Source organism: Vicia villosa, linkage group LG1, assembly GCF_029867415.1.
Source record: "Vicia villosa cultivar HV-30 ecotype Madison, WI linkage group LG1, Vvil1.0, whole genome shotgun sequence".
Taxonomy (NCBI): Eukaryota; Viridiplantae; Streptophyta; class Magnoliopsida; order Fabales; family Fabaceae; genus Vicia; species Vicia villosa.
The window spans coordinates 63,419,626-63,443,197 of record NC_081180.1 but is presented as its reverse complement, the minus strand read 5'-3'; the positions used below and the strand labels follow the sequence as shown (position 1 = coordinate 63,443,197).

Sequence of the window (23,572 nt, the reverse complement as noted above, 5' to 3'; positions counted from 1 at the left end):
ATTAACATCTCATAAAAAATAACATCTTTATTGATTATCATCTTCTTTTTCGTCGAATCCCATAGCTTGAACCCCTTCACACCTTTTGTGTAACTTGTGAAGACACACTTCTTCGAGACTTCGACTATGGATCATGTTTTGATTGATCTTCACTTGATATATGCACATGAGCAGGACACCGAAAAATCCTTAAATTGTCAAGCTCAATAAGATTACTTTTCCATACCTCATCTACAACCTTCCCTTCCAATGAAGCCTGTGGTGACTTGTTGATAAGATACCACGCCATGTTAACTACCTCTGCCCATAAACCTTTTGATAGTCGAGTATTTAACAAAAGACATTTTTTCTTTTGGTTAAATACCCTAGAAAAATATGGACTCTAATTTTAAGGCCCAAGCCCTATGATTTTTCGGGTCTGGCGGACCGGCTCATATGGGCCATCCCATTTTGACAGCTCTAGGTGTGGCGTCATGTGGTAAAAACAACCAGAGTCAAGAATTAACGCATGTGTGCACTTGCTAGATGAAAAACACGATATATTAGCTTCACTACCGAAATCATCGAATTGAACCACATTTGTAGAATTAGATAAGCTCTTCTTTATGTTTATACAATCATTCTTCCAATGCCCAATATGTGTGAAAATATAACACTTGGTTGTTTTTCGCTTCTTGGATTTAGAAATCTTCTTTCCAGAACCTCCATTTTCCTTGTTCCGCACATGATCTTAACCCCATTTCACATACAAACTATCACCTTGAGTTCATTCCTCTATTCTTTGTCTCCTTTGAGAATGAAATAAAAGTGTACTAGTAATCACATCAAGAATGATATTATCTTTTTTATAGGTAAGAATAGTCACCAAGTTGTCATAAGAATGATACTTTCGCCAACAATTTGTTCATCAACAAATTTGATATATATTGACTCTTTAAAAAAGCCTAAATCTTCATAGGTTCTTGGTTAGCCCAGTTAAAACCAAGATAGGTTGAAGCTCAACCCGATATTAAAAGCTTCACAAGTTCTAGATCAGCCCGACTAAAATCTCATAGGTTCTTTATTAGTCCAATTAAACTTGGGTGTTGTTCCTTATTCTCCAGGCTTTCCAACCATGTGTAAAACACTTCATTTGATCAAAACACTTCATTTGATCAAGATTAAGAAAGTTATGATTGATTGAAGTTTGATGTTTCAAGTTGTTAAAATACAAACACTTAGAGAAAATTCACCAAGTCTTTTTCAGATATTTGATTCAATTTGATTCAATCTTCTTAGCCAGTTTTGAGGGATCATTCAAGCTCAATTCAAGTAGTTGTCAACATGAAAGTTGAAGAGAAAAGCTTCCTCTCCAACTTTGATTCTAATTTTTTTTTCCATTTGTAGCAAGAAATATAGGGTTATGGTTTTGATAATTAGTCGTGTCAAAATTGCCAACCTGACTTGCAGCACGCATGCCAAGACTGGGCAATTGGATCCTCATCTTCGTGTCAGCCTTTGAGACACTTCCAAGCTTCATCTTAAAACATTCCAACACAAACTCCAAATGATTGTTGCAACGTCCCTCAATCATTTGAGAAGAGAATTGGGGGTGGAATGCTTTTGAAGATGAAGCTTGTATGATTATACATCCATAAATACAAATTTAAATATTATGAAAATTTTCTTTTTATAATTTGCATAATTAAAAATTATATTTTATCTACCAACATTAATTTTGAATGATTAATACATATTTAAAACTATTTTTTAATTCTTAATTTAAAATGAATAGTGGTTGTTAACAAATTAAAAATTTATTTATCATTCTATGAACACATGTGTAATAAGTTATTCAATTTATTACAAACGTTTTTTTTTAAATATATCAATTCAGAAAATTTAAATTGTATTAGCCGCATTATAATTTGTCTACCAATGTTAATTTTATTTAAAATAAAAATTGATAAACAAACTAAAAATGTGGTGAAAGCTGTAAAGAGAATGAGTCCATTCTAATAGAAATATAATATAAAAGAATGAAAACATGTAGATAGAGTTCAACAATGAGCCCAACAGAATCGAAATAGATCGTGCGAGCAAACGAGTGAACAACAACAAAATTAGTGTCGCAAACGAAGAAATTGCCTCAAAACATTAGTGTTAAACACAGTTAAGGGACAGAGTGAGTTTGCTTTAGAAGTAAAACTCATATGAAGATATTTACAAGACATGTTACAGTACTAAAGGGTCTGAAAGATCAGATTAAAATCAAATTCAGACGAGTGAGCCTGCATTGGAATTGATATTCGCAAGTATGTACATATAATTGATTGAACCGTAGAAAACACAGAGTTCAATCAAGAAGCTGACTTGCGTTTCAAACTAAATATTGTAAAATTACAACAACAAAATATACAGTAATCAATCATAGATATAAGATATATAAATGAAAAATGAATTAAAAAAATGTACACATAGAATGAAGAACAGAAAACATATGAGGAACGCGATACTGATAATTACTTGGAGATGTGAGTATGTGGTGTTTATAAATAGAATAGTGTAGCCGCTAGGGTTTTTGTTCACACAATCTGTAACTTGTGAGATATGGGTCGGGTCCTTCTGGGTAATTAACCCAGGCCCAATTTTATTTGCAACATAAGTAGCAAAATTGTGTTTTAAAAAACTATTTACAATAGTGGGAATTCATTTTTTTTTACAAAATAGTGTTTCGGTTTTTCATTTTAAATTTCTGATTCTTTTGCATACCAAATTTTAAGTCCAAACATATCAGTTAGATATGGATTTTCGGTCTAACCTATTGAAATAATCAATTCATATTTTTAATTGTCTCAAATTATTTATCCATTTAAAATACTATCAACGCAATTAATTATTATTTTAAAAATATGAAAATCTTAAAGAGCACATCTATTATAAAACGGATGAGTAGTTGTGATTAAATCATCTCTTCAAAATGTGGGAAGCAGCTTTGAAGAGACGCAAATTGAACAATTTAGAGAAGATAACCATTACGGAGACTAATTTAACAAATTGAACAATTTAGAGAAGATAACCATTACGGAGACTAATTTAACAAAACAAGGAGACGTTGAAAAATGAGTATATTGAAGAGTGTTCTAGCTCATAAAACAAAATAATACACACGGAATTTACCTAGTTATAGGTAAAATAAAAGTTTTTGCTTAAAAGATAACTAGATTGAGATTCGCGCGATGCGCGGTATATTAATAAATTTTTTAAGTAATATTGGATTATATGTATATTTTAATTTTATTTAATATAGTCAAATTTGTAATTGAGACCATAAGATGGGGAGAATAAAAGAGAGAATAATTTTAAACGAAAAAAATATGTTTGAGTTATAGAAACGATAAATAAGATGTTGCTATTTAAATTTTAAAATGATAAATAAATGGGAAAAAATAAATAATTTATATTTATATTTCTTTTTTTCTCCAAAATTTTTAAAAATATTAAATATTTATTATTTTACATATTAGAAAAATTCTGCATTCAAACGACTGAGACTCTACGTAACAAATCATCTCTATGTAATCAATCATCACAATCAAAATTTTCAACAATTCTGTTACATACTTCCTTTATAAACCGGATGTTTTATTTTTGTTTGAAACAATAAGCTACTCTAATAAAGTTGAAAGTTTACGCTATTCTTTGGGTTTTGATTATTGCTTTTCGATTAATCGTATTGGTAGAAGCGGTGGTATGGCTGTGTTTTGGCATGATCGTAAAAAATGCTCTATTCAAAATTACTCTAATAATCACATTGACATGTTGGTTGAAGATCCCATTCTAGGCAATTGGAGACTTACTGGTTTCTACGGCTTTCCCGAGAGCTCTCGTAGAAGGGACTCATGGAATTTAATCCGTAATCTAGCTGACAGTTCCAATCTACCTTGGTGTATCATCGGCGACTTCAACGATATCTTATTCTCCAATGAAAAGAAAGGTAGAAATGAAAGGCCGAATTGGATGATGTCAGGATTTCGACATGCGATTCAGGATGCTGGTCTGATTGATATCCCGTTAGAAGGGTATTGTTTTACTTGGTTCAAAAGTCTTGGAACTCCCAGAGCAGTGGAAGAAAAATTAGACAGAGCAATGATGAATTCGGAGTGGAGTAATTTTTTCCCTGGTGCGAAATTAGAGTGCTTGACTGCTGCCTCCTCAGATCACTATCCGGTTCTGCTAACTTGTATTCCCACGGTACAACATAGTTCAGCCAGGACCTTCAAGTTTGAGAATGCTTGGCTTACGGAACCGGGTTTTACGGAATTTGTGCGTGACAATTGGAACTACTGTGAGTATGCTGAAATTACTAAAAAGTTGGAAAGGTGTGGTACTGATATGCTAAAATGGAGTCAAAAAAATTGGCACAAAGTTAGAAAGGAAATTGATAGTATTTGCAAGAAGTTGGATAGAGCTCGGCATCACGTTTCGGAAGGGAATCTCAATTATTTTTCAGCCCTCAAGAAACGATTAATTACTCTGCTGGTGAAAGATGATCTTTTTTGGAAGCAAAGAGCCAAAGCCCATTGGTACAAAGACGGTGATCTCAACACTCGATTTTTTCATGTCACAGCTACTGTTAGGAAAAAAGTAAATGCTATAAAGTCTCTTGTCAATAAGAATGCAGATGTTATTGAGTCTACTGAAGGGATGTGTCAAGTAGCTAGTGCTTATTTCAATGATTTATTCCAAAAAAAAGCAAGCTCTCGGGATCGAGTACTACAAGCTATTGATACTGTAATTTCTGAAGAAGACAATGACATGCTTACTGCTGGATTTTCATTGAACGAATTTAGAGATGCTATTTTCTCGATGCAAGCTGACAAGAGTCTGGGTCCCGACGGTTTTAATCCTGGTTTTTATCATCACTTTTGGGATACTTGTGGCACTGATATATTTCAAGCTGCGTGTGGTTGGCTCGAAACAGGTTCTGTTCCGCAAAGTCTTAATAAAACTAACATCACTCTCATTCCGAAAGGAGATACCCAAACCACTATGAAGGATTGGCGCCTGATTGCTTTATGCAATGTTCTTTATAAAGTTATAGCGAAAGTTCTTGCTAATCGACTCAAGAAGATCTTAGGGAAATGCATCTCAGATAATCAGTCAGCTCTTGTACCCGAAAGATCTATTCTGGATAATGTTATGGCTGCTATTGAAGTGATTCATCATATGAAGACCAAAACTAGAGGTAGAGTTGGAGAGATAGCTCTTAAGCTTGATATTAGTAAAGCCTACGATAGAATCGACTGGGATTACTTAAAGGATATCCTTATCACTATGGGTTTTTGTCAAAAATGGGTTGGATGGATCATGCTTTGCGTTAGTACGGTGGAATATTCAGTGAATGTGAATGGCAACATGATCGGGCCGATAGTCCCCGGGCGTGGATTGAGGCAAGGATATCCTTTATCTCCGTATTTATTTATTCTTTGTGCGGAAGGTCTTACTGCTCTTATCAGGAAAGCAGAAAATAGAGGTGATATACATGGTGTTAAAATTTGCAGAAATGCCCCAATTATTTCTCATCTTTTGTTCGCCGATGATTGTTTCCTCTTCTTCAGAGCTAATACTGCAGAAACTAATGTCATGAAGGATATTCTTGCTACTTATGAGGAAGCATCAGGTCAAGCTATTAACTTCCAAAAATCTGAATTTTACTGTAGTAGGAATGTTAACTCTGATACTCGGCTTGAGTTGGCTACGTGTTTAGGGGTTCAACAGGTTCTGGGTACCGGTAACTATCTTGGTATTCCTTCCATGATTGGTAGAAGTAGGAAATCAGCTCTTAGATTCATCAAAGACAGAATTTGGAGGAAAATTAATTCTTGGAGTAGTAGAAGTTTGTCTCAAGCAGGGAGAGAAACCATGATCAAATCTGTTCTTCAATCTATTCCGACTTACATTATGAGCTTGTTCCTTATTCCCTCCTCCTTAATTGATGAGATCGAGAAGATGATGAACTCCTTCTGGTGGGGTCATAAAAGAGATAGAGCCAAAGGTATACATTGGCTTTCCTAGGACCGTTTATCTATGCCAAAAGTTGATGGGGGTATGGGTTTCAAGAATTTGAATGCTTTTAATCTTGCTATGCTAAGTAAGCAAGCTTGGAGACTTACGACCAATACAGATTCTCTGGTTTCCCGTCTTTACAAAGCCAGGTATTTTCCGAATAGCGACTATCTAAGTTCTAAGATTGGTCATAATCCAAGTTATGTGTGGCGTAGCATCTGGAGTTCCAAGTTTGTGATTGAGGGAGGTTTAAAATGGAGTATAGGGTCAGGAGAGAATATTTCGGTTTGGGATCATTATTGGTTGGCTGATGGGTCTTCATTAAGTAATCCTTGGCCGAATAATATGGTGGTAGATAATCTTAAAGTCTCGGACTTGATGACTCATAATGGTAAAGATTGGAACTATGGTTTGATTAATGCGCTTGTTGGAGAAGAGTCAGCTCAAAAGATTCAAAACACTCCTCTCTTTACGGCGGTTCACAAAGATAAATTGTTTTGGAAGCATGAGTCCAATGGTAAGTTCTCAGTTCGAAGTGCTTATAGGTATTGTATCAATGATGCTATTGATACCTCTCACCTAAGAATTAAGGAGAGCTGGAATTTGTTATGGAACATCAAGGCCCCACCTAGAGTTAAGAATTTTCTGTGGCGTCTGTGTAGAGACTGTGTGCCTACTCGAAGGAGATTGTTGGATAAAGGTGTTAATTGTCCCTCTAATTGTGTTGCGTGTATGGATGGCGAAGAGAATAGTTTTCACCTATTCATCCAGTGTTCTAAAAGTATAGAGTGTTGGATGAGAGTGGGTTTGTGGCCTTTGTTGCAGCGGATTAGTAGTAATGGAGAATTATTTGCGTCTGTGATTTTCTCCTTTTTGCAGGTTTCCAACCAGGACCAAAAAGCGATTTTCTCAGTTACCTTATGGAGTATCTGGAAAGGGAGAAATAATCAGGTTTGGAATCAGGTGGAAGACTCTCCGACGCTCATCTGTCAGCGGGCAAATCAGTTGTTGACAGATTGGAAAGAAGCTCAGAAATATCGCCTCAACAATGAGATTATTACTTCACCGCCAGCTATTATCACATGGGAAAAACCGCAGAGGGGCAGATTTAAGTGCAATATTGACGCCGCTTTTTCTCATAATAAGGTTGGTTTTGGTGCCTGTATTAGAGATGAATTGGGTAATTTCATTGTAGCTCGGACTGAATGGTTCTCTCCTTGCACCGATGTTGTTATTGGCGAGGCTCTAGGCCTTCTGAAAGCTGTTAACTGGGTCCATGATATGGGGTACGATAATATGGATTTTGAATTAGATGCTAAGCGGGTTGTGGATAGTGTAACCTCTCCGAGACCTAATGACTCGGATCTAGGCGCTATTACGGAAGAATGTAACCGGTTGATGGCCCTCTTCTTTAGGAACTCTCATGTTAAGTTCGTTAGAAGACAAGCTAATGAGGTTGCTCACGCTCTTGCACGGGTGGCTCCATTTATGGCTAGTTTTCATAATTTCTATGATATTCCAACATGTATTCAGAATATTATTATTAATGAAATGAGTTAATTTTCCCCCGTCAAAAAAAAATGTTAAATCTTCATCATTGTATGAATTGGGAGAAATTCTAGATTCGAGCTACTCAGACTCTATGCAATAAATCATTATAGTTAAAAAATTCAAAAATCTTGTATTATATTTCCTTTTCTTTTTTTACTCCAATATTTTAAAAAAGTTAAATATTCATAATTTTATGGATGAGAGACAAATTTACCAAAGATTAAAAGATAAAAGACAGTCTGTTTCAATAAGGTTATTCACGTCATCTTAATAAAATTTAATGATATAACTTAATAATTTGAGTTATAAAAAACAAAATTAAAAATTCATTTTTCGAAAAAATAAAGAAGTTCATCTTAGATCTTAATTTTGACGACAATGATTGGTAATTGGTTCCATAGAGTATGAATCATTTGAATGTGAAATTTTAGTGTAAATTTTTTTAGGTTCATACTTTATTATTTTTCTTACTTTATATGTTCATCTATCAACTAAGTCTTTATAAGTAGTTAATTGTATTGTTCTTTCAAAACAAAACTTATACTATGTTGACTTAAATAATTTATCTATTTTGAATAAACGGATATAATTAATTTTATCTTTCAAGAATATATTAATAATGATGAAATAGATGAAAAGATTGCAAAAAATATATATAAATTATTTTTTAAAATGAATAAAATTAATTTTATCTTTAAAAAAAATGATGAAATAGATAAAAAATTGCAAAAAATATATATAAATTATTTTTTAAAACAAATAGAATTAATTTACCTTTCAAAAATATATTAATAATAATGTAACGTAAATTTTTAATGATGCGATAAAAATAAGATTACATGGCATAAAATATTGGTGTCAGTTTTAATATATATAATACAAATAGCTTTCATAATATATATATATATATATATATATATATATATATATATATATATATATATATATATATATATATATATATATATATATATATATATATATATATATATATATATATATATATATATATATATATATATATATATATATATATATATATATTTATTAGCTTTCATGATAGAAATACTCCTCTTTGAAAGTAACTTTTCTTCTCCTCTTCAACCCTAGTCGTCGTCATTTTTCTTCTTCTTCTGTATCCTCTAGAGAGGGGTGATTTAGGATCGATTTTGATTCAAAATCACCCCTCCAAATCGTTCTTGTTTCTTTATTAGTTAAATAAGTGATTTTCACATATATTATTTTTTTGTGTGTTTTCGTCATTTTAATGTGTCGTTATTTATTTTGATTCCTCGTCTTTGTGCGGTGTATTTTATTTTTCTGTCTTTGTGCGCAGTGTTCATTTGTTTCAGGTTGAAAGATGAGTTTCGATCTAGTGCAGATCGTATCCATGAATTTGGTGCCATTAACGCTACAGATTTGGAGACATGAATATTTCAGACATTTCAATATAGTCATAGTTATATTCGTAGGCATATGCAATTTGCCGTTTTATGCTATTAACATGGATGTTGTGAGTTTGTTTGCAGATTCATCCTTTTTGTTTTTGACGATTCTTAATTTGTATTGTAACAATGTACTCTATCGATTGAAATAAATGAATATTTTATTTTGTCAAAAAAAAAACTTTCATGATAGATATAAAAGATAAAAGATGAAGATTTAATAACAATGAATTAAGACAAAGATGAAACTTGCAATCAGTTTGAATGTAATTTGATATAAAAATTTATGTGTGTTTTTTCACTATATCTTCTTTTTACCTCGATGCTAATTTCAATTAACTTAAAATGCAATGACTTTAAGGGTTTTTTTATCATTAAAAAATTAAAAAAGTTTAAATTTTTAATGTAACAAAATATAATTCAAACTTTTAGCTTTCTTTGTGTGTTTCTCAATATTCAACAACCAAATAACGAAGAATTTTTTTTTAAAGAAGAAGAGTTACATTAATTGCCTCCTTGAATTTTCATCAATAAACAAAAAAATAATTATTATTTGAATAATTTTTAACCAAAATATATTTTATTTTAAAAACATCAAATTCTAAAAGTACTCTAAATCTAATATTTTTGTATGGTACAATGTGTTACTATTACTTAATATTATTTTATTTAAATTTTGCAGAAATTATCCACGTGATGAGATAAGTTTTAATTTATTGGAAAAAATGATAATTTATTGCAGGTGAATTCTATATACCGGTTGGTTATTATAACATCAGGTTTCAAATTTGAAAACATTAAAATCAACTCTGATTAAGTGATTATATAAATTTTAAAATGGAGCATCGCATCAACAAGGATTTGTGGCGCAATGGTAGCGCGTCTGACTCCAGATCAGAAGGTTGCGTGTTCGATTCACGTCAGGTTCAAATTTTTTTTTCGTTTTTGATATTTTTGTTAAATCATTACATGGCTTCTTGCAGTGCATCACTTGAAATTAAAAATAATAATGGGTGAGCTAAAAAAGGTTGCGTTGACGGCACAATATATTATTTAATTATTAAGGGTGTCGTACTGTCATCGAATCAGTTTTAATTTTTTGTATTTTGAAAACTGTCATAAATACAAAATAAAATAAAATTTGTTTATCAATTTTATTTTTAAAAATTATCTTAGAGATGGAAAAATAAAATAAAAAATTTATTGATAAATTTTATTTTCATAATATATAGTTTTTATAAATAAAAAGTACTTGTTTTATATGTATTTCAATTTTTATAATACTTTTTAAATATAGTTTATTTTAATTTAAATATTACACCAGTTTGTTCGCAAGTCCAAAACAAAACACCTAATAATAACGAGCACATACAGTAAAAGCGCGAATGACATATATTCACTTTCTTTTTTGGAAGTAGACAAATTTGCCTACTAGAATTTTGTTGAGCATCTAGATCAATCTGACTACTAATCGCGATCCACGTCTCACTCCACGTTTGTTATTGTTATTTGTTTCTCATATTTAATAAGAAAGAGGCATCTTTTTTCAGGTATTCAAATTCACTATTAATGTTACATCACTTTTCCACTTTCATACTAACTTGGACATTGGAGTACTAATCTTATAGATCATCCCCCTCCCCACTGCATCAGAAGTTCAGGTCTATCGCAACAAGCTCTGCTTATTTGTTCACTTATAAACTCTGGTTCTACCAAAGGAACATGTAGTGTTATATTTGTAAAAGATCTCGCCTAGGGCGATGCCCTTGGGCCATCCTAGAAGAGGCAACTATAGAAGGTCGCCCGAAGGGAGTATCGACTCGCCCTGAAGACTTCCATTGCCCTACGTGGGAAACATTTGACAAGACGTTCCTCGAGCAAAGAAAAAGTCAAGGATATTAAATGACCCACAACTCCCTTGGAAAAAGAGATTCAACTATCCACTATTGACTAAGTGGGTGGTGGTCTTTTCCGAGGAAATCCTAGGTCATAGAGACCTCTATAAATACATCTTTTTTTAAGAAGATGGGAGAGATATAGAGTAATACACATTCTTAACACCTTAAAGAGCACAATGCTCACGACCGTCTTAACACACCACTGTCGGTAATCACACACTTGCTACCTAGCATCACAAGACATTAACAAAGCCTCTCACTTCACGTGAGCGGGTCTCCTAAACATTCTTAAAACACCACCGTATAGGGCTTCTCGCCGTCGTGGGCAAGCCCTCACCACCAAAACGTGTTATAAACCTACTTAGGTCTCTGAGTCTCCTTGCCCTTATAAGGGGAAAATGCACACCTGTACTTTTTTACTAGTGCATAACAGTTGCGCCGTCATTAGGAATCAAAGTATGATTCCCATTAATCTTCACATTCAAATCTCTGTTTTTCGTTCTTCCCAATGAGACCTCCTTTGACTATAAATCCAAATTTCCACTCTCAGAGTTTCAGATCTCTAATTATCAATCTCCTCGAAAAAATCTCTTTCGACCTAGAAATCCATATCTTTGTACTCAAAGCTTTAGATCTTCCTTTCTCAATCTTCCTCCTTGAATTATGCAAGTTCATTTTTTTTTTCATTTTTCGGAAACAAGTGATGTATTGCACTTTGTTTAAAATAATGTTATGGAGAAAATTAAAGTGCTTGAAAGTAAATGAACACAAGATGTTTATATTAGTTCCCCTTATCAACCAAGGATACATCTAGTTTCTTCACACCTTGAAGGATTTTCCACCATGTTACATTAGATACACGTGCAGCGGAGCAAAAAGGAACTCCTTAGACATCTTCAGCCACTCCTTAATACCTTTTGCACACAAAGATTTCACACAATCAGAGATATTTGAAGCAGAACAAAAACACGTGAGTTAGTGGAATCTCCAAACACTACAACATCGAGAAATCAAATTCTTAACCAGTCAGATGAATGTCATGACATGTTATCTGACATCTCCGCTCCACATGACAATCTAGATATCTTCAAACCTGCTAAGGGAATTAGGTGTTTCCCCTCAATAATGCAATAACACACACAGAGTAACAATTATCTCCCTTCAGGGTAACAACCATGATTGCTCACACATGTGCTGCATACAGGAACATGCAGAGTTTTGTAGAGAAAAAAAAAGTTCTCCCAACATTTTCTCAAACAAGATGTTAGAACATGTCTAAGACGAGTGCCCATGCAGACACTCTATACTACAATGTAGAGACAGTTCCCTCTTACTTGCAACAATAGACCTACACACATTTTCCTATATCATACACTTTCTTGTATTCCTTGCTTTTCATGGATTTGATTATTAAATCCTCCTTCCCTATCCATTGAACCAAAAAGTATCTTCCTTGAGTCTCACCCATATACAGAACAAGATGCCTGCTCTGATACCAATTGAAATTCTGGTATTCAAATTTCAGATGTCTTAAGAGATGTCGAGACATTGATCTTTGAACAACATACAATGGTAAGGTAAACATGATTTAAAACAATGCTGAAAAGTAACTTAACACACAACATTGTTAAGCCAATTTGGTGTATAACAACACCTACTCTGGGGGCTACCAAGCCAGGAAGGAAATCCATTATTAGTAGTATGAATTCGAAGCTAAACAACCTCCGATTTACAACTTCTCACTTAATCCCTACCTAATGCAACTTCTATCTAGAAACCTCCTAGATATGAGAAACCTCTATCACTCCCAATCACCGGAGTGATGTCTCACAACATCCCAAATACTAATATTGACATCCCTTTACCTCAATCTTCAATTACAAGCAATACTAGATTAAGAACCCATTAATCAAGAATACTTGATCTTGCTTAAAAGCTTTGATCAAGAGCAATAGCTTGGGAACCAAGCAACACACACTTAGATCAATGTATCAATGATATCTAAATGACATACAAACATTTAATACTTAACAGCTTATGAATGAATGACAAAACTTACAATAACTCAATAAAAATATTCATAATCTTCTATCAAGAATGATATTCGAGAGGCTCTCAATTAACACACAAACCCTAACCCATTACATTGTAAGTTCTAATCTTCAATTAGGTTTGTTGTCTTCTATTTAAAGCACAACCTAGTCTGGATTTTGGCTTCAAACCGCAGCAAGTAGACTGTTAAAAATTTGCTAAAGCTTCTCCATAAAAATAGGTCTTCAATAATTAGTTTCCTAAATAATCTCCTTATTTAGAAACTGTGAATACATCTTGAAAAATAGATAAATTCTTTTATCCTTAAATTAAGCGTCATATTTGATTGCATAATATTCTCCAAATATTCTGCATCTGTAACAACTTAAACAGATTCCAAAAACCCAACTTTGCACACAGTCACAATGTCAGATGATCCTGCATAGAACATCTTGTTCGACATGTTATACCAGTTGCAGTTGATAGAATATTTTGCTCAACATATATTTGCTGCAAGTTAGAACATCTTATTCAACATGTTGCTCTCTAATTTTGTTTTATTAAAATTAATGTCAATCATAAAATCAAAGAATTAAAAAGATTTATCTCATATTTGCTTAGTCTAAGATTTTGCTAAAGTTAGTTTGGAAATATTTTTATTGGATATAGTTTAATCAAATAAATCTCGCATGAAAAGATCTTATTAGATTTGAATTATTTAAAACCTTTGGATTTGTTTTTAATGAGAAGATCTTCATCATCTATATTAAAGATGATTAATAGAGCGTTTATGTTTTGGAATTGATTGTATTCTGAATTCTTTACTTGAGAATTCAAATTTATTTTAGATATGATCAATCAAGATTTATAATCAATCATTATTGAATATTGATCTCATGCGCTTTTTGGAGCTTTAACCATTTTCAACTCCAAACCCAACTAGGTTTTCTAGCTTAACTTTTGTTACTATTTAAGGAGACACTTTCTTTTGTGAAGACTAAGACCTTAAAAAAAATATCTACTCTATAAGAGATTTTTAGTTGAGTCTTGTATTTGTAGTTTTTACACTCTATTCCAGGCACTAGTTCTAAATCAATTGAATAGATTTTTGAGTAGTATTAGAGTTTTGTCTTTCATCTTTCACTGCTACAAAAAACACATCTAAAGTCAGACGCAAAATGCGTTTGACATCGGCTACGGAAGCGAGGTAATAATGGGTGTCATAAAAAGCTACCCTTATCACCTCGGATATTAAAACACCGAGGGAAAAAGTAAACTGCACGTGGGTTCGATTCCCAGCATCAACATTTTTATTATTTTCAAAACTAGATGGCGCACCAATATTAACATTCAGTATTTTGAAGAACCGAGCTAATAAATCAATGTCCTTAACAACAACAACAACAGTAATGGAGAACAAGAACAAAATTAATGCAGAAAATAAAAAATTTCATTGGCCCTGGAAACAAATCTCTAGCATCTTGCATGAGACCTCTAACATCTAAATCTTGATATCATCGAAGATTTGTTACATACAATATATTTTTAATAATCTGTGAAAACAGTGTAAGTAAAAAAAATAAAATGGGCATTCACCTCGGTGATTTGTCGTGACCGAGGTGATAGTTAAGCGTTTTTTCTATACTATATATACCGGTGTTAACAAGTCTTTGTCGTTCATTTAATGATTATCAATGCTCAAGATGCTTTCATTAGTGATCCGCGTGAAACCTAAGAGACATTCATTATAAAAGTATGTTGAATATTGAAAATCTAACCTAAATAAAACATATGAAGCGCTTGAAATCTAAGGATGCTTGGAAAAGTTCTCTATAATAGATTGCAAAAGCAGAAAATTTTCTGGGTTCAAGGTTTATTTTCTTAAATATTTATTCGAACCGAAAATGATTTGATTTTTTATATTAATTATCTTACCCTTTTTTTCATCAAATCCAACAGAAGATCTTCCCTAAGGTTCAATAATTCAAAGATATAAAGTGTAAATCTTGAGGGAATTTTTTATTTTTATCTTGAACTCTAAGGAATTTGACTTTTATTTTGATTTTAATATTCCGTGTAAACAATATAATATTGGGTAAAAACTGTAATATTTTGGGTAAATAATGTAACAACTTAAAAAAAATCATACCCCTCAGTTTTTTGAAAAAACCAAGATAAAAGATATGTTAGATTTGAAAATAATAGAAGTGCAGCTGCTGAGGTTCGAACCCATGTGCATATAACTTTACCTCTCGGTTTTTTAATCACTGAGGTGTTAAGTGGAAACTTTTCATGATATCCTTTGTTATCTCGCTACTTCAGCCGAGGTAAAATGCATTTCGCGTCCGAGGTTAAAAGTGTTATTTGTTGTAGTGTAAAAGGGACCATGATTCCCAACTAATGAATGACAGTAGGTGAAAATAAAAAATAAGGAGTAGATGGCTCGCCAACAGTGTTCATGTTGGTCCAGGGTCACATCCTCCTCACGTCGTGTACTAGAAAACCCAATGCCCTGATGAAACTTGTTGATCATGTTAGAGTTGGAGTATAAGAAAGCAATACCTAGAATATGAACACACTTAATATTCTTCCTAGCCATTAGCTTCATGTGTAAAAGTAAGGATAGTAGCGTTTATACCCTAAGAGAACGAACGACATCTCACCCCTCCCTTCTTTTCTCCTTCAAAATTGTCTTTGACCTATGTATTTTTTCGAGGAAGCAAAAATGGAGAACTTGAAGGAGAAAAGAAAAAGACTTCATGTGGTAATGTATCAATTTCCTTAAAGAAGACCAATGACACAAGAAATATATCCACCGAATGGAATGGCTATCCCAAAGAGTGGAAAAGTTCTTACACATGGGGGACATGTGTAAGAAAAATAGGTTAGACAAGTTTTCCCAATAAAGGCATCATGAATTGCATTAAATGATACCCACACACACACACACTCTCTCTCCCCTAAAGCACTTAAACCCTTATAATTGACTAAGGTTTTGACATCTTTAAGGTCAATCAAATTAAACATGACATCTCTCACTAATGCTTGGCTACCCAGGAAACATCGGACAAAAAGGTAAATACTCGCCCCTGTTGGTTGAGGGACTCGCCTCCCACAGAGGGAGCCACCTTCAGAGTAGGGACTCACCTCCTACTAAAGGAGCCGCATTTAGATGAGGGACTTGCCTCCCACCCAAAGGAGCTGCCTCCATATGAGGGACACTCCCCAAGCTAAGGGACTTAACCTCCCATCAAATGACTCGCCCCATACCACGGGGAAGAACCCGAAAGAATATGTAAAAATACTTCGCATTTTACAAGCCCTAATACTTAAGGGAATATGTGATCATATATTTGTGAGAGTCCCAAATAAGGGTGACACCAGGGTCCTTTATTTACGAGGTATGAAGGACCCTCTATTAGGATATATTATATGTTTAGTACCGTTATCTCTCCACTAGTTGCATGAACAAAGTCATACCATGACTCCTTGGAAAATAGGTATTCAACAATCTCCTCAGTCAAGGGGGAGTAATTATCACTTCTTAGGGTTTCCTAAGCCCTATGCCTAAGGTTCTTTATTTATACTTCTTCCCTCAAGGGGAGAAAGATAGATAACTTACTCACATATCATTGCACCCTAAGCATAATGCTCATACATAGAGCCTCTTACCTCATGTGAGTTGGCCCTCTCATACCATTGAAAACACCATAAACATCACCAAACATGGCCTATCATTTCAATGGGCAAGCCCAAACAACCATTACTTACTAAAGCCTCTGACTATCCCCTACTTGCTTAGGAATTCCACACATTCCTATACTTTTTGACAAGTACACAACACACAAGAGGTTCGATAAAAAAAGCCATTGTGTTGAAGTTTTCTCACTTAATGAAATCAATTTGTGAAACTCTAGTTGTATTCTCTCTCTCTCTCTCCCTCTCTCTTTCTCAAAATCTCCATTCTTAGTATCTAACACTAAGATTGAAAGCACTTTGTTCGTGTGGACTGAGTAAAGGAGTTGTTGTTCAACGCTCATGATCATTTTTATGTTTCAACATGAACATTTAATTTCCATAAGAGGTAATCTATTTATCATGATCATTCACAAGGATAAACTTAAGGGGAATTTTTCTGTTGCATTTTATATTGTAGTTTCCCTTGAGTAAGTTGGGATGTTACATCGTCAACATATGGAAGAAAAGGCAGTGCCAAAGCTTCTTTAACTAGGATGAAGACTCTTAGAGGTGACCTAAGATCTTTGTTTGTTGTTGGAACAAGAATGGCCTCAATAATTGGTGGAGGTTGAATTAAATCTTCTTAGTATGAGGAGGAAGGATGTCACGAGGTTCTGGCTTACCCGCACAATCTCTGGCGACATATCAGTGAGGTTGGATTTTTGTGTGATTCTTCTCCAACAGTTCACCATTCAGACGTTTAAATAAAGTGTTTGAATGTTGATGGACGTTTCCATAGGCGACGACAATGATCTTTCTCAAAAGGAGTCGTTCACAAAGTTGTGAAGTTAGTCAGATTCATGTGATATCTAGGAAGTATAAGAACAAGATTTGGTTCTATATGTGGCCTTATGTTTTGATGATAACATTACATGATATCTTAGAGAATAATTTAGTATTCTAACAATTTTTGTCTTGTGTGTAGCTTATGCTTACAGGTTATGATTCTAAAGAAAAGGCATGTGACGTCATCAGGTTCTGAACTCAACACACTCTGAATCTTGAAGAAACCAACAGTGTTTACAAAGACTAAGTCAAGTTCAAGAATGCTTTTATAACAACGATTCAGATGAACGTTAGTGATAGAGCTTATGTTCGTGACTCATGTGGAAGAACTTCTAGAGACTCCTTTAGCTCTATGTTTTTGTTGTCCAAGTTTTGAAGAAAAGGTTTTTGAAGAACAAGTTCTGAAGATTCTGAAGACAAAGATTCTGAAGACCAAGTGCTGAAGACTCTAAAGACAAGGTTCTATATGAGCAGGTTCTGAAGACTATGAAAACTTAAGCTCTGAAGTTTCAAGTTTTGGTCCTTCTAAGCATGCAACATCAACAACTATCAGAAGCCTATGAAGATTAGAAGATAAGATCAAATTTGGTTTACGTGAGGAAATAGTAAGAGGTACGTATGTTTCCACTATCCGGATAGGATGGCGCAAGGACTGTACTATGATACTATGTTGTCGACCACTCCCTAACTGACCATTATGGATAAAACATCTGAAATTAAGTATTCCAATTCTACCCTTCAACGGACTTCTTTTTGGCTATAAAAGGAAGACTTGGAAGATTGAAGAAAATGCTGAACAACAATCAAGATACAAAGCTTTCGCTGAAATGCTGCATAATTCTCTCTTATTATTTCTTTGTAAAATTTTCTAAGGCAAGTAAACTTTTGTTCGTTAACTTGTAGCAAGTGAGCTTTTGTTCATATATTTTTAACGCTTTTGTGTTATTTGTTTGTATTCAAATTTGTGTAATCTATTTTCAAGAAGCATCCTTGTAAACACAACTCTTTGTATTCAGCTTGTAAGTTGATTGTTCCTTGTTGAGAAGGAAAAATCACCTTGACGGATGGACTGGATTCACTTCGTTAATAGCGAATCAGGATAAAAATAATTGTGTCATTTTTTTTTTGTTCTTGTGTTCTTTGTTTTTTATTTGGAAATTTTTTTATATTTTACCTTGAAACCCGATTCAAACCTCCTTTTCTTGTGTTTCACGCCTTGAATAAGGGTGGTACTTGCAAACACTCTGGCGCCCAAGTAAGTATCTATCAGAAGCAAGATGTATTTTTTGTTTTAAAGAATGAGAATCTGAACTTGACATTTGTTTCCTTCATTATAGTTGAGCTATATGATTTTTAGGACCTAGAACCTTATGCAATATAGACGTTGTGCAACAAAAGAGACACGTGTTAGAATATTATGTGTTCTGTCATTTGACCCTCCTCCTTCAGCCATTTCCTAAATAGGTGTTTTTTTAGAGCATGTTCTCGCTTGTTCCTGAAGTTATAGAACCTACACTAACTATATCATATATCATTGATTTGACGACGTGACAATGATCGGGTCTTTATATCATTAGTCTATTTAGAAAATAATGGCATGATAATCACTTTCTTATCCTATTAAATATGTTAGTGGCCCACAACATAAATTTTTTGAAATAATTTGTTTTTAAAAACTTTTTTTAAATATTAAATTATGTTATTATTCATATGTTTGTTTTCCAATTTATTCAATTCATTAAATTATGTTAGTATTATTCATATGTTCGTTCACCATCCACCATGGAAATCCGGGTCCCATAATTAATGTACCCTTTTGAAATTTTCTTGTACAACCATTCATCCTTTCCTTTCCTTCTAGTCTTTTAGAACTTTATCAAACAAAGTTACATTGACTCAACCAAATCGTAGTTGATTCCATCAAAAAGCAAAATGAACAAGAAAATTCTTTTACATTGAATCCATCGGAAAAAAAAGAAAACTTCTATGTTAGCAGTTTCATCAGGGGACCACAAGAATAAATTATCAAATGAAATGAAACAATTTTTACATATATAAATAAATAAATACAAAACCCAAAATATTCTCAATTATCAAAGAATAAATATTTTATTGTATTCCCCTATCCGTGAGAACAAAAAAAACAGTTGAAGTTGAAGCTAGATTTGATCAGAGAGAATTTTTTATAGCACATTGATTTGTTAGTAGTAACTAGCAACTATCTCTTCATTTGTTTTTGAATAAAAAAACCATGATGTTTGACTTTCTTTGACCTTATTTAGATCAATGTTTTTTATCATTGATTTAGTGTTTCATTGATGTTTTTTATGTTGTTTGTAGACCATGGCTATGGTTCTAGATGCAGTGATTGGAAAAGTAGTGGATGAACTATTGAGTTCAGTTGTTGAAATGAAGAACAAAGCTTTGAAGTTCAAATCATCTCTAGAAAGATTAGAAAAGACTCTCCAGTCATTAGCACCATTGATCAATCAAATAGATGAACTCAACAAGAAACTGGATCGACCGGCTAAAGAAACCGAGAGACTAATCAAGCAGATGAAAGACGGGAAAGAACTAGTCCTTAAATGTTCTGATCAGGACAAATTCCAGTGGTGGAATTGTTGTTACAAGAAGGCGGAGTATCAAGAACAGCTTGAAGAGTTGGATGGTGAGATTAAAAGATTCTTTGAGCTTGATTTGAGAGCTCAAGATGCGAGGAACGGGTTGGAAGCGCTTTTGGAGATTAAAGAGTTTCGAGCTGAGTTTAGAAGTGTTGGTTTGAGGAATGAGAGGATTGAATTGAGAGGTGTTTGTTTTCCACCTCAACCGCCGGGTTTTATTGTTGGGTTGGATGGTCCTTTGAATGAGTTGAAGATGAGGTTGTTGAAGGATGAGGTTAGTGTTTCTGTTGTTACGGTTACTGGTTCTGGTGGTTCGGGGAAATCTACTTTGGCGAAAAGGTTTTGTTGGGATGAACAAGTAAAAGGTATGTTTGTGTTAGTGTATTTTACTTCTCTTTGTCAAGTTATATGTTAGTAACTTAGTAGTAAAGTTATATTAGTCTTTACGTAAAGCATAGCTCAACTGATAAATGTCGATATTGTTAGTAGAATATTGTCTCAGATTTAAATCTAGGATCTCACAGTTGTGTGCGTCTAACCGCGTATGATTTTCGGGTAGGTAAATTCAAGGAAAATATCTTCTTCATTACATTTGCAAAAACACCAAAGCTGAATGCTATGGTGCAGAAACTGTTTCAACACACTGGCTACAAAGCTCTCGATTTTCAAAGCGATGAAGACATGTTTAACCAGTTGGAACAATTGATGAAACAAATCGGGAGAAATGGCCCGATATTGTTGGTCTTAGATGATGTTTGGCTAGGATCGGAGTCACTTGTTGACAACTTTGTGTTTGAGATTCCTAACTACAAGATTTTGGTGACATCAAGATTTGCAATTGGAAGATTCGGACATCCATTCGTTTTGAGACCTCTTTCGGAGGCAAATGCTATAAACCTGTTTAAGCATTCAGCTTCCTTAACTAAGAGCAACTCAGATATTCCAGATGATGTTGTGAAAGAGGTGATTTCTAATTTTCTATTATCTTGTCAAACACTATAAAACTAGCCTTTTCTCTTCTTCCTGTAATATAAGTCATTTTAAATGCATAAAACATGTTGCAGATAGTAAGAGGTTGTAGCGGTTCTCCCTTAGCGCTTCGAGTGAGTGGAAGATCGTTGAGTAACGAACAACAGATAGTTTGGCTTAACAGGGCTAAGGAATTATCAGCAGGTGGTACAATTCTCGATTCCAATACAGATGTACTTTCTTGTCTCCAAAAGAGCTTAGATGTATTGGATCCCAAGTCCATGGAGTGTTTTCGGGACTTAGGCTTATTTCCTGAAGATCAAAGGATCCCTGTCGCTGCCCTCATTGATATGTGGGCAGAAATAAGGAATGAAGACGACGCAACTGCAATGGAAAGAATCTATAAACTGGTTAATCTCAACTTAGCTGATATTATTGTCACAAGGTATGGTTCTTAAATAATTAGATTGATTTTTCCCTTAAAAACGGTTGCTATGCGCAAGAGTTCAATTTTTGAGACGCCTATTTGGGAGGCGGTCAACCCCCTATAATGGTTGTCTCATTGTCGACTTTAAGATTAGACTCATAACAGATCTTTTTTTTGGCAATTTATTAGCAACTGGTTTATGTTTGATTGATCAGGAAAGTTGTGAGCGGCACAATTGACTACAATTACCATTATGTTACGCAACATGGTCTTCTTCGTGACCTAGCCATCCGTAATAACAGCCAAGAGCCTGAGGATAAAAGGAATAGGCTCATAATTGACACGAGCGCAAATAATCTTCCCTCATGGTGGACTTCAGAGACTGAATATCACATTGCAGCTCGCGTTTTATCTATATCAACTGGTTTGTCCATCTTTCTCTCTTGAATCTTAACGCACACTCCAAAAATTTCGGTCTGGCCTAATTCTACTACATAATTGTAATCTAGTCGTCAATGTTAGTGTTTGTCTGTCCGTTTTTTTCATTATTGAACTTTTTGCAGATGAGACATTCCCTTCAAAATGGTGCAACTTGCAACCAACTGAAGTCGAGGCTTTAGTGTTAAACCTTAGAGAAAAGAATTGCATACTTCCAATGTTCATGAAGAAAATGACCAAACTAAAAGTTTTAATAATAACAAACTATGACTTCTATCATGCTGAATTAGAGAATTTCGAGCTTCTCGATCATCTATCAAGTCTTAGACGAATCAGATTAGAGAAAGTCACGATTCCTTTCCTCGGGAAAACAATAGTACAACTGAAGAATCTTCAGAAGTGTTCTTTCTTTATGTGCAATGTGAATGAAGCATTTAAAACTTGCACTATCCAAGATTCAGAAATTTTTCCGAATTTGTTGGAGATGAATTTCGATTACTGTGACATGGTGGAACTACCAAATGTGATTTCTTACATTGTATCCCTAAAGAAGCTTAGTATTACAAATTGTCATAAGCTTAGATCACTTCATGAAGGAATTGGAAAATTGGTTAATTTGGAATCACTAAGGTTAAGTTCATGCAGTGAATTACAAAAGTTGCCAGATTCAATCACAAATATGCATAGGCTAAAGTTTCTTGACATCTCAGGATGCATAAACCTTAGTCAGTTGCCTGAGAATATAGGTGAGTTGGAGAAACTAGAAAAGGTGAATATGAGAGGTTGCTCTAGCATTAGTGAATTGCCATCATCGGTTATGGATCTTGAGGGACTAATGCATGTGGTGTGTGATGAAGAAACTGCTGAAAAATGGGAACCTTTTAGGACCATTCTTGGTGATCTAAGGATAGAGGTTGTTCAAGAAGATTTCAATTTAGATTTTCTTGATAATCAGTAGTAATGATGTTTGTAATATTAAGGAAGTGATTGAGAAGTGTGAACTGCTATTAAGTGGCTGTAGAGAATTGCATTTGATTTTGTTGATGGTTTAGAAAGATTGTCTTTTGGCTGAAGTGATCTGAGTGACATATTTTAGTTACATCTTATGCATGATACAAGAGATAAGAAAGAGAAATAATGATATATATTTTCTACACAAGAGATTAATCATATACTAATACAACAACAAAAACAATTGATATGTCCCTCAAAACAACATGGTTGACATGTCCACGCCTCATAATGTCTCATCTTTTCCAAATAGATTATAAATAATTATCAAATAAAATTGCAATCTTAATGATTTTATGAAATAATGTAGCAGAGCTTTAATTATATATTTAAAAGTATGTAATGAAGTGTGTGTTTGGTAGCGTGGTGAATAACCGCTACCTTGCGTTTAAGGGTCATGGTACCGTGATTTTCAGAAGCTAAGGGTGTGTTTGGATTAGCGGTAGACATAATTGATTTTAATAGAATTGAGTTTGGTAGAATTGATTCTATCAGAATTGAGTTTAGCAGAATTGATTTATGTTTGGATACATTTATGTAAAAGTGAGTTGAATAATAAATTTCAGTGTAAAAAACATCCAGAATCAATTCTAGAGGCAGAAACTACAA

At 33.7% G+C, this 23,572-nt stretch overlaps 1 protein-coding gene and 1 non-coding gene across 4 annotated transcripts; both read left to right on the top strand.

Moving 5' to 3' along the window:
• Positions 1 to 9,901: 9,901 nt before the first annotated feature.
• On the top strand, positions 9,902 to 9,973 carry TRNAW-CCA (transfer RNA tryptophan (anticodon CCA)). Its single transcript has one exon. It is a non-coding gene; the product is annotated as a tRNA-Trp (tRNA).
• Positions 9,974 to 19,338: 9,365 nt separating this feature from the next.
• Positions 19,339 to 23,572, top strand: LOC131639599 (probable disease resistance protein At5g66900). 3 transcript variants are annotated; one of them, XM_058910086.1, is made up of 6 exons: positions 19,339 to 19,704; positions 19,838 to 20,483; positions 20,678 to 21,081; positions 21,183 to 21,532; positions 21,730 to 21,938; positions 22,078 to 23,572. In XM_058910086.1, exons 2-6 carry the CDS (start codon positions 19,841 to 19,843, stop codon positions 22,908 to 22,910), a joined length of 2,439 nt encoding a protein of 812 aa, XP_058766069.1. In that variant the 5' UTR covers positions 19,339 to 19,704; positions 19,838 to 19,840; the 3' UTR covers positions 22,911 to 23,572. The 3 variants fall into 3 exon arrangements, with proteins under 3 accessions (XP_058766069.1, XP_058766080.1, XP_058766073.1); XM_058910097.1 differs by having other exon boundaries at positions 19,339 to 19,697; positions 22,078 to 23,571; XM_058910090.1 differs by lacking the exon at positions 19,339 to 19,704 and having other exon boundaries at positions 19,711 to 20,483.